Source organism: Psittacula echo, assembly GCF_963264785.1.
Source record: "Psittacula echo genome assembly, chromosome: 4".
Lineage (NCBI taxonomy): Eukaryota > Metazoa > Chordata > Aves > Psittaciformes > Psittacidae > Psittacula > Psittacula echo.
Window position 1 is genome coordinate 49,478,463 of NC_137738.1, and position 12,495 is coordinate 49,490,957.

The 12,495-nt window shown below is 35.8% G+C and overlaps 1 protein-coding gene across 2 annotated transcripts in view; it reads right to left on the reverse strand.

The window, feature by feature from the left end:
- The window catches only part of ENPP3 (ectonucleotide pyrophosphatase/phosphodiesterase 3), a 37,690-nt gene that overhangs the window by 8,005 nt on the left and 17,190 nt on the right, over window positions 1-12,495 (reverse strand). Inside the window, exons 12-20 of one of the 2 annotated variants that reach the window (XM_080616150.1) lie at window positions 11,765-11,873; window positions 11,473-11,601; window positions 10,067-10,098; window positions 7,197-7,324; window positions 5,322-5,388; window positions 4,812-4,899; window positions 3,867-4,036; window positions 3,694-3,745; window positions 2,831-2,985 (exon numbers count right to left, since the gene is read on the reverse strand). In XM_080616150.1, coding sequence (XP_080472276.1) covers window positions 2,831-2,985; window positions 3,694-3,745; window positions 3,867-4,036; window positions 4,812-4,899; window positions 5,322-5,388; window positions 7,197-7,324; window positions 10,067-10,098; window positions 11,473-11,601; window positions 11,765-11,873 — 930 coding nt within the window. The remainder of the gene's footprint in view (window positions 1-2,830; window positions 2,986-3,693; window positions 3,746-3,866; window positions 4,037-4,811; window positions 4,900-5,321; window positions 5,389-7,196; window positions 7,325-10,066; window positions 10,099-11,472; window positions 11,602-11,764; window positions 11,874-12,495) is intronic. The other variant, XM_080616151.1, reaches the window with a different exon arrangement.

The window sequence follows — 12,495 nt, forward strand, 5'->3', positions numbered from 1 at the left end:
TCTGTGTTTAACTGGATCTTCTTTTTCATACTGATTTACATGTAATTTATTTTCATTTTGGTACTAGAACATATTTATTTGCCTTATACTTTTCTAAATGTTAGTAAAATGTCTAAATTGACTTTCACTACATTGTTGATTTTGATCAGCTAAGACCAAGCATTAAAAAGGAACTGGAATGTTCTTTTTGTGCCTCTTAGTACTCCTTGATCTATTTACTTAGTTACGTGTATGAGAATTCCTGTAGATGCCCATATTATGGTAAAGTTGTATATTAATGGAAATTATATATATATCGCATGGAATTAAATATAAAAGATTAAAGACTGACTTTGACAGCTGAATAGGTAAGCTGAAATCGTCAAGCAAATGTAAATCTCAACGCAAAACTGACATCCAATTCATTTGAGCATTTTGTCCTTTCTAGTGTCCAAATCAACAAGGCAGGGTTACTAGATCAGGGTTGTTGAAGAAACCAATATTTTAAACTTAATAATTGAGCTGCGGTAATCAACAAGGACTTCACCTTCTTTATGGTCTCCAAAGGGAAACCTGAATCAAAATAATAAAGGTCTGAGTAAACATGCTTGTCCTGGGTTCAGCAGCAGCAGTCAGTTTTTCTGCTTCTTAGTAGCTGGTGCAGAGCTGTGGTTTTGACTTTTGGCCTGGGAATAATACTGATAAAGCCGATGTTTTCAGTTGGGGGTCAGAATGTTTACCCTGACCAAGGGCTTTGTGAGTCTCATGCTCTGCCAGGGGGGAGGAGAAGCTGGGAGGAAGCAGGGACAGGACACCTGACCCAAACTAGCCAAAGAGGTATTCCATACCACAGCACGTCATGCCCGGGGAGGTAACTGGGAGTTACCCGGAAGGGCACGTCCTCTTCTCTGTCGGGCTCATTTCCGGCGGGTGGTATCGTATTCTCTTCCCTTGTTATTTCTCTTATCATTATTATTATTGGTGGTAGCAGTAGTGATTTGTGTTATACCTTAGTTACTGGACTGTTCTTATCTCAACCTGTGGGAGTTACATTCTTTCGATTCTCCTCCCCATCCCTCTGGGGGTGGGGGGAAGTAGACTGCGTGGTTCTGATTTACGGCCTGGGCTTAAACCACGACAATGGCAAGGATTGTCCTGAAGAGAACTTCATTCTTCTCATTAAATACAGTGGTCACACCTAATGTCATCCAAATACAGGAGGGAATCTACATTTGACCTCTATCATGAATCTGGACTCTTAATAGCATTCACATTTTCTCAAACTTGAATTGATGAGGACACCGCTCAACTCCCTTCTTATTATTTCACTTTTCTTGAAGCTGTCTATATGAGCTATGAACTCAAATCCAAATGCCAAGGTGGGAGGTCGGCGTTTTAGAGCTGTCTGTCTGTCACATATACATCATCATCGTATTCATACATTTAGGAGGTGAAGACTGCTTATAACTATTTCCACTGGACATCACAGGAGAAAATTCTCCAACTGAAGAGATCAGAATTCATAATGAACTTATGATGTCTCAAAATACAGAAAGGCAACCACTCAAGAATATTTCAGGGTTTTTTTCAAGAATCTACAAGTCAGCAAGTAAACAATACCAAAAGATGTTGAGAGATGAGATCTCTCATAGTTATGTCTGTGTCACCTTTAAGTACAATGGGATCAACAGTTAACATAACCCCAGATTGCAAGCCATATTGCTAATGGAATTTATATACTCACTCTACTAAACCTCTTTTCATTTCCTTTCCTCAAAATAGAGGAATAAGTTATTTTTAAACAGATCATCTATCCATAAGTATAGAATGATTCTCAAAGAAGCTGTAGAAAGTGCTTATTTACTAAGAAGTGAGATCTTGACAGTAATAACCACCTCTTCAAAACTCAGAATAAGAAAAGAAAACATTTCATCACCAGTTCAACACCTTTAGCCCTTTTGGCTCCTCATCTTTCAAGTTAAAGAACCGTAATGTCTTCTGAAGAAAGCAGTTACAACTAAAAATAGCTTTTCCTATCACATCATGCATTACCTTTTCTGACGCGGGTCATTGTCTTTTGCTGAGCTAGTAATTAATGTTGGGAAGCATGAATTATTTGCACTCCAAGACAAAATTTAAGCATCTGCTGTGGTCTGTCATGTCAACTTTAGCCACCTCCAGGAATCTTTTTTCAGTAGTCAAAGAGTATTTCCTCATGGCAACTTAGAAAAAGGGTCAAATTATAGGGGGAGTTAACCCCATTAATTTTATTTCATTTACTAGCCATGAGAACTCCAACAATTTATTCCAGAGCCACATACCCTTGAACTCTCAGAGACTGATTCAGCCATAATTATGTTTTTCAGAAATTATGTAATGTAATAGACAGCAAATTAATAGAATATACAGCAATATGCATTAGAAAAAACTGTCTTGCGGATTTATACAGAGATTTGATAATAGGAAAAAGATTGTGATATTCGTAGGAAAGCTTAAAAGCCCCTGATTTTGGAAATCACAGCCTGCTTTTCCTCAGGAATTGACAGGCAGGTTGGAATACTGTCTTGACAACTTATCCCTGTTAAAAAACACGCTTCATGGAACCAATTTACTAGCAGCTCTATTCTTTTATCTTTTGTGCCCCTAACAGATGGCCATTCCCACTTTTTTAAACAGTATTTTAAGATAGTTGAAATTTAAAAGATATCAAAGACTCTTTTTCAGAAAGAAAAAGAACGGCCTTAGTCACATAATACCCGTCAGTCCTTAACCAGGAATCCTGGTGGATGACTTACCTTTTCAATCCATTATATTACATATTTATGAATAGTAAAGATATTTGATAACATACAGGCTTATTCACAGTGTATGCAGTCCACAGTGGCATCCAGATATCATAGCTGTATCCACTCACATACTGATGATGGGAAAGGAGGCAGTAGATATTTTCCTTCTGAAGAACTATGGGTCTCCCATATGGCAAATGATATGTGTTTGCCTCCTTAACTAGAATTTAAACAACAATTATTGATTCATTCTTCTATAACATTTTGCATAGTACAAAGGTTTAAGAGAGCAGAAAAAGATATTAAAACATTAGTAAATACAAATAAAATGAAAGGTAAACATGGGCATGTGTTTCAGCTCTTAGCTTGAGTGGAATAAAAAAATGTAGAAAATAGTCTTCAGGTATGTTTAACATACAAAAGTCAATGTAATATATCAGACTTGTTTCTTTATGATTTCATATCAATATAATTTTTTTTAACTTATCATGCCAGTGGTGTGAAAGTTACATCTTATTTGTCTAGGAAGCATTACAGTGGTTCCAGAAACCCCATAAAAAAAGCACACAGAAATATCTAGGGAAATTTTTGATCAGAGAAAGGAAAAGTTGTGGTTACAAGGTGAGGAACAAGTTATGGCATATAGCCTGGAAGTGCTCAGGCTTTCTCCAAGGACCACTGAAACATGTACGGGTTTTTTGATAGATTTCAATGGGAATCATGAATTTTGTGCTAATAGTATCAATTAATATTGTTTAAAGAAATAAGAAAGAAAATAGAAAAAAAGTTATTTTTCTAATTTGGCTTTCCTACTTCACTTTAAATTGTAGTTAACATTGCAAAAATTCCCACTGAAACCACTAATACAAGATGTAAACCAGGCATAGATTTAAAAATACTGCTGTCCTTTTCATTTCTTGCTACTTACTTTCTTCTGTAGTGAGATTCAACCTCTCATTTAATACTGAAATATTTGATATCTGTAAAATATAAGAGAATTATTCAGAATGAATCCATAATATATAAAAAAAAAAAAGAAAACAAACAAAAAGAGAACACATTTGACTAAGAAGATTTAAAGATCCCTGAAACCCTACTTACATGCATACATGTGCATCCCAGGTCATCTATAGGAGTCAGATGGGAAACTGGGCATGAAGAAGGAGATGAGACTTCTTTTGCATGTGAAGGATTGTAAAAAGGGGTTTTTAAGAGGTGATTCAAACTGCCATGTGTTCCATTGTTTGGTGCTGGTGTTATATGCAGCAAATCTGTTGAAACATTTGAAATTTATAAATAGATTTTAAGACTAAATGGCATTTTTAAAAGTCATTATCTTTCCAATTCTACATAGTTCCTATGCATTCATTCTAAATAGAGAAGAAATAGCTTATTCTGTTATTTAAACTATTATAGTAATTACCACCATCAACTTCCAATTTTCTAGATATGAAAGTTCATTGATATCTTCCACTGCATCGAGATTTCATAATTATGTATTTGAGTACTGTTGATACAGTTTTATACATTGGTGTAACATTCATAAGATTAGATGATGTAATGCTGAACACAAATGTGATTGATTGCAAATGCATCACATTGTGAAGCATACTAGCTTATTGCATTTTTGGTGATGACTTAACCCATGCTTTCTGAGGCTCACCCTTCCTAATTACTAACTGTGGGGACTGCAATGGTCCATCTTAAGTTATGAACAAGAGCAGTAGCTTTCTACAAGACTTATCCCACAATTATTCCACAGGTGTCATTTTAACAGCAAGCGCATGTGGCAGGAGTTCTTCTCACCCATTGTTTAGTGGAATTCTTGTGCAATCAGAAACAAACTTCAAAGCGTAAAAATTTAGGGCAGTTAATCTTTAGCACTGTACATAAAGCAAAAGAGCATGGCTTCAGTCTTTTGTGCAAAAACCTAGCTTCTGAATGAGTACATTTAATTTTCAGTTACTCTTCTTTTAGCTCTTACAACACTGGTATTTGAAAACACTGTTGATTTATCATGTAAAGTACTGGATTGCTTCTACTCACCACACAGAAGGTTGTAAACCTCGATGTTTTCAAAAGCATCCACTTCAGTTTGCTCCTTAAAGCTTGGGCCATATGCTAAGAATATGGCCTAGGTTGTAATAAAATAAAAGTTGTTATCTCACGGAATCAAAATTAAAAAAAACATTCATTTGCATTTTACAGAACAGGGACACTGGAAAAAAATGTTGTCTCTTCACAATCATTAAAACTTAAAATACAGGACTGTTCTGGTAAAGAAGGCAAACTTTTTCCCAATGCATATAATTTGAAGAAAAACACAAAATAGAAATAATAAATAGAAATTAATTTCTCAGAATACTTTATATAATGAATTGGAGTGATCTTTAATATTTTGATGCTTACAAAAATTATTGTTTTCATTGCAACAACCAGTAACAATACCATATCAACAAATGCACACTGCAAAGACTATCACATTGTGGTGGTTCACTTAGTACTTCATGATTTTCTATGTAAGAAGGTGCAAGACTTGAATAGAAATCATCTTACCTCCATACTTTTAAATTGGTTGTTATAACCATGGTTACCCCCATCACAATATGTGTAACTTCTGTCCCTAAGGAGAAACCATCATATCGTAAATAAAAATGGCACAAATAGAACCAGTTAATAACAGTGTTCCTGACTCAATGGACTCTACATCATGTCTGAAGAACTGACTCTGGCATTATAATGTAGCACTTTTTGCTTATCCAGTGTTCACTTTTATGAAGTTCTCTTTCTCCTGTAACAGAAATTGCTATGGACAGAAATAAATTATCCTAGGCAGTTACTGAGTGCACAGTGAACCGATGTTTTCAAAATTAATTGAAAAAATGGCTATTTTTGAACTGAGGCCTTCACCCTGCTTCAAATTTCAGAACAAGTGTAATCTGCCTAGGAAGAATTTCTCAGTTATATTCTGTGATATCTACATTTTAATATAGAACTTAAAATGTGAGAACTCTGCTAATTAGCCTCTGTGGAACAACATAAATAAGACTGCAAGGTATTTTGTCCTACAAGACAGTGCATTTTCATCATGGATTCTAAACTGTGAAGGAGGGATGTGTGGGAGGGGTTATAGAATTAATAACATGTCAGAATAGTCTGATTTATAATGACTAACACTTGTTTTAATCTACTCGTTGCTGAGATACATGGGAGGATAAAGAGGTAGTCATCCCATACTGATACAATGTACAGTAGTCAAGCACACGCATCGTGTTTTCAGAGGTGTAAGAACAGTTCAGCATAGTTTAAAAAAGGGTAAATATGAGATTTTTCACAGGGTATTTCTTTTTGTATGTCCAGGATGATTATTTGGTTGCATCAAAATAATCAAATCAGCTATTTTTTACTACTTGAATAGCCTTGAAATTCCAAGCAGGCTCGTTCCAATCAGGAAATTCCAACCTACTACAACACTCTAGCTCAGTAAACACAGTACTGCTAATAACACCACAGGATTTGTATTGAGTTTTCAAAGCCTCAGGACTAAGGCTTTTCTGAACTGCTCTTGACTTACCCAGAGCTATTTTGTTTTATTGTTTAGCTCTTACAGCAATTTTTTGTAATGCCAAGTTGGTTATGTCTAATTTTTATCATATCAGCTTATCTTTGCATGACAAAGATACAGTTTCTGTACAGAATGGAGACCCCAAGGCTCTGAACTCACCAATGGTCAATTAAGGAAATACAAATCTGGAACTGAGTAAAACCAAACTTAGAGAGGTAAGAAAGAGAATAAAGAACAAGTATCTAACACAAGTAGAATGCACCATATCTAGTAAACTGAGATGCAATGCTAACTCTCAGGCCAGTGAAGAATGAGCAAGCTATAGTGTTAGCATACATACAGGAAGGACCCAACTCAGATCACAGAGTGAGGAAGAAGAAACATCAACATCATTCCTCTTGATGAAGGACTCATAATGCTGGTTACTGGCCATATCGACACATGTACCAGACTGAAGACATCAACCTGAGGATCCAGAAGGGCAGTGGAGAGGTGACTGTAAAGCCAGGAAAAGGCTAGATACCAGGAAGGTTTTGTACAACAATATTAACTGCATTATTTTTGAGACGTTTTCTGTGTAATAATATTAATTTCCTTGTTTTCTTTTGCTTTCCAATTTTCTGTAAAAATTGATCCAGAGTAATGATAATTCTTTTATTACAATGTTAAGATTTGAATCATACTAATAATACATTCTTGGCTTTATGTATAAGGCGTATTTCCTTTTTACATATAGTAAGAGTTTAAAGGCAACAAACATGGACATGTAGCGAGTCTAAAGCAAAGCAGGAAATGAGGCATCTGTGAAGGACATTAAAAGGATGAGAACAGAATGAAAAAGGTAACAGTTCCAGAAATTATGATACCTCACAGCCAGCCACTGTCGATCCACCAAAAGATTAACTTTATCAATACGAATGTTGTTAGCATAGTGGAGTCGTTTTGGCAAGTCAGGACTCAGATAAGGCTTGAAGTGCTGAGGGGATTTTTTGCACTGTGCAAGAGGAAAGAGCACTGTCATGAGTTTCGCTCAGTTTCAAAAATAAACCACCATTCAAAATTATCACAACTACCTTAGTGACAGGAATGTAAGCACAAAGCACATTATTCACATATAGCTTTTCAGATAACTTGCAGATCTAATTTTTGGCCCAAGAAGCAACGGAAGGAAAAGTGGCTTTTTTTGGAACTGCTTGAAAATATATTGCTATAATATGCATAGCAAGTTCACAGCTAATGTGGTAAAAGTACACTTAAGGTTGAAGGACATTTAGTAGTATTCTTTCGTCTATATGTCCATCTTAATATCATTGGTATCTAGTATGTAAGATTACACTCTACAAGAAAGTTTCTTGGCAGTTTTTCTGCTATCTTCTACTGCTTTACCATTCAATTAATAACAAAGAAAAGCAAGTATATATAATGTAGCATAGTCTTAGCTGCAAGACTGAACATTTATGTCACATAAATGTCCAGTGCTTAGCCATTAGCTAAAGGTCTTATCTTTCACATCCACATTTAATGTGGTAATATAACTATTGTGTTAGCAGGCACACCATGAATGAGTTTAGCACTGAGAGCCTAATGACAACCATATGACACACTGCAAAGTTTTAACTACATATGGCCATCAGGAGCCATTCCAGCTGGCTGCATCATGGCAATGTTTCAGATGTGTTGGTCCTGGTCAGGAATCCAGCACTGTGACAAAACAGAACATCTAAAATGCTGAGGAAAGAGCTGCTGAGAAGCTGGGTAAGCTAGAGAAGTGGACTTGTTTTACCACATAGGCAGTACAAACTGTAGCATGCTTGGAGTCTGATCTGACATCTTTACTTCTAAGTACTAGAATCGTATACCCTGCACAGAATGACGTTAACAGCTGAAATCTGAGTAAATGTGCCTGGATAGCTGTCAAAGAAACATAGTAGAATCCAGGAACATGAAAAATAAGGATTCAATGGATTTGCTAGCTCAGGAGAGGCAGTCATTCTACAAAGGATAATCTAACTAAAGGGAAAAATAGATAAAATCAATATATAATACAATCTTATGTCTATTGATTAGCAATTAATATACAAATATTTTTTATTTGTATCCTTTACTGCCCAAAGCCCTCATTCTAAGAACTGAAAGGGAAAAAAATACACCAAGATTTATTAATAAAAAAGGAAAGAGGATGTGTCCTGATACCAGATTGTTCCTCTTAGGCAGAGATGTCACATCTCTGTAACTATTAGCAGTTGCAGTTTCACAACTGGGGTGGAAAACATGCAAATTGTGCTATCCCACTCACAATACTGCTCTTTTCATATGGTAAGTTCCATATCATACAATGGGGTAGGGGATGTTGCATTGAAAAGACTTCTGCTATTCCCAGCTATTGATATCTACTCCTCCATCTGCTTTGGATACTGAGGAATAAAGGATGTGTTCCTATTTATTCAGAATATAGAAAAAATTAAACAAGAACATTAAAAAGGAACACTCACTGCCCTTCGGACTTCAGTGGCAAGCAAAATCTACACGGAATATTGCACAACTGAGTTCAACAGGTTAAAGGAAGACCTCTAGTGGGGATTTATCTTCAATATACCCAGCTGAGACTGCCAGAATTTTTGCACGCTGAGAACATTTATTCTAAAAGTATTGGAACATCTGTCTAATGCTTGGTTAGGAGTAGTCAGAGAATAGAAAACAAACTGGCAATGAAGGAAATAAAGGAAAATCATGGCAATACATAGAGAGCAAGCAGTTTAAATTTATCACCTTTCAGTAAATATAGGCTTGGTGTTCTTTGTTTTGCACTCTTTCTGCACTCCTTTGTTTGCATCCTTCAGAGGTCAGCTGTCACAGAGCATACCCGCAAGGAGCAACAGTCTACATGGGAGACACAGACAAGCTTGGACCTGCCCTGAAATGCTACATCGAAACAGTCTGGTGGGGATCCAAGCAAAAATATTGGTATGGGGTCCAATGGTAGTGCAGCATACCCAAAAGCACTACAATTACTTAAGTGGTATGTCATAAAAGATCCTAAAAGGGACATACCGCAAAAGGGCAATCTTGCCTAATACTCTTATTTCTAATCAGATCTCCAGTATTTCCATAATCAGGTAAAGACTTAGTGTCTAAGTCATTCTACTTATATACTTAGAGACAAAGTGTCTAAGAACATATCAAGTATTGAATGAACCTTCTTTCAGGTACCTGCTCTGTTTGCTCCAGGCTTCAGGGATTTCTTAAGTCAGAGGTTGCTTATGGATCCTGTTTAGTAGCCATTACAGGCCTATCCTCCATTAATTTGTCCAAAATCCCACATTCTCTTTATATTTTCAGTCTCTACAACATCCTGTGGCAATATGCTTTATAATGTCATTTTCTGTTGTGTGGATAAGTTGCTTTAACCTAGTCTGGGTACAGTACTTATGGTCCAGAGCTAAAGGATGTCTGTTATCTAAAGCATCTTTGTGTTGTATTCTGTTCTATAATGAAGATATACCCTGCTTTCTCCATGTGAAGCCATCCACTTCTTCTCTTTCAAAGCGAAGTACAGAACTTTTCTTCTGAACAGAGATCCCTCATGGCAAACATTTGTGCACCATCTCTGGACAGCTTTCAGAACTACACTGCACTATTTAAACTGGCACTGTAGTCTCAGTTTTTCATGAACTGTGCTTTTTGATCAGATTCTTAAGAGGAACTATGAGGAAAAAATATGAAAATATTTACTCACTGTGAGGTTTTTAACAATTCCTTCTGAGTCAACTGTTGAAAAAGAAAAGATAAGTTACCATACATTCAAACAGCTGAAGGTTCGAAGCATAAGAAAAATTCTAACATGCTTTTTGTCTGTAGAATTGAATTTCTTCATTAGCCTATAAAGATTATGGTAGCCATAAAATTCTATCGGTAGAACTGTTACATTTCCAAGGGTAACTGTCTGTAAGTGTGGTAGCCTGTGAAAGAACCTAGTACTTTGGGCACATCAAGACAGACTGTAGAAAACTGCCAGAGTGATGACTGCCTACACCTAAAGCTGACACACCATTAGAACCAGATTTTCTTCTCCCACATAACCTCTGTTTGAAGTGTAACCGTTTTTACACTGAACTGGACCTGGAGCACTTGTCTTATGCTTCCAGCAGCAGTCACAGAGAAAAGTTCAATATATCTTAGTATTTTCACCTTCCACAATTTCAAAGACTGATTTTAACCTTTTGACATTAGCTGTCTAAAAAACAAATCTGAGCACCTTACAGAAGGAAAATTCCTTCAGAAATAGGAAGACCATTAGAGGAAAGGAGTCAACAATTACATTGAGATTAAGACACATAAAACCCATCATTTTTCTCTCTTCTGCTCATTGCTCTTGTCTTAGACTTTTACTTAAACCAAGGAAAGCCTGCTTCATATTGTATAAATATTGTGCCTACAAATATAAATACAATTAGAAAAGATTAAAAAGAAGTACAATGGGATCCCAGCTTTTATCTGAGATCTGAAAGAGTTATGCATTTTAGAATACTTTATGAATTCTAGAAACTCACTAAATAGAGCAATTCCGTGGTTTTACCTCTTTCCTTCTTTTCCTGCATACAGAATGTCTGGGGATTTTTTTTTTCCAGTCTGGTAGCACAATATCGATTCCAAGTCACAGTCAGCTCACATGGTTTCAATTTTGTGTTCTTTTGTAATACTAGCTAAAGGGCCTAACCAAGGCTTAGATCCCAATGTGCTAAGATTCAGATTCCATAACATAGTTAGAAATAGTCATCGCTTGAAAAAGACTGAATCTGCCAATGTTGCACAAGAAATCTCTGAAGAGCAATGCACTTACGAAAGACCTCAACTTCCAGGTCAAAACAATGGAACGATCTTTACTTCATCTTTCCACATGCCAAGAAAATGCAAATCAGAGTCTGCAACAAGATTTTCTAACCTTCAATTTCAACTAAAGGGGTCATTCTTGAAAACAGTCAAACAAAAACTTAAAAAAAACTTCCATGGATGTTTAAGCCAGGTTCAGTGAACAGAAAGCTGTTCACTCTGGTAATTACTACTGATTATCCATTTTTCCCTATTTATTTATTTAGTTCCTGTTATATTGATTCTGCAGTCCCAGGACTGATCCACACTTACAAGTATAATAGTCCTCCGGAACATTTCTTGCTCGAATGCGAGATGCGGGCCCAGCATATATGTAGAAATTAATCTGTTCAAAGTAATTAGTCATATATTCTAACTGTGTGCAGTAAGTCGACTCCATCCCTGAAGGATAATATAGAAACAGCTATTTTTTATATGCAATATATGGCAAGGAACATACAGTGAATTACAAAATATATCAGAACTAGTAAGGACACATATTACACAGATGAATAAAACAATGTCTCAGTAAAATTTAGATTGAAAAAATAACTATATACATTACCATGATCAGCTAAAACAATGAGGTTTACACATTTGTGCAGGTTTCTTTGTTTGAGTCCTTCCATTAGCATCCCCAGTGCTTGATCTGCTAGATGCAGGGCTTTCAGTACCTGTGCGATAACCCAGTTTTGTTAGAATTTTTGTTTCTGATTTCAAGTTCTCACTTAAGTGTAATCATCAAAGTTTAAAAAGTTATCTTTTCTGTCAGTTTTCAGGTTCTTAACATTACTTCTTCTTTTCTTTTTCCACCACCGTTAATTTTGTGCAGAATTCCATTGTTCTACCACAGAATACGTGACTTAAAAAAGACTCACAATTATTTTTTTTCCATTACCTTAGAAAAATTGAGCTTTACAATACGTTTATTAAAAAAAAAAATAACACATTCAGATCAAATTTGTTCCTCATTCCCAAATTTATATTAAAATATCAGATTTATGACATTAAATAATTTTTTTTTAGTATGAATACTAACATTTTATTAACATTAAGAAGTGTTCAAAAAATATTTACACACACATATTATCTATAAGACCATTGTAGCACCCAAGAAGGCATGGTGCCCTTCTCTCATATATAGTCCCTTTAAACTTCCTACAGAAAACCACTGATCACCACTGAAATGATGTGGGAGAAATCCGGTACTACCTGCCCTGCAGCCATTCACAGAGGATGGTTCTTCACTAGTTGATTTACAGGAGCAGATTTACAGTTGCTTAAATTCATAGTACA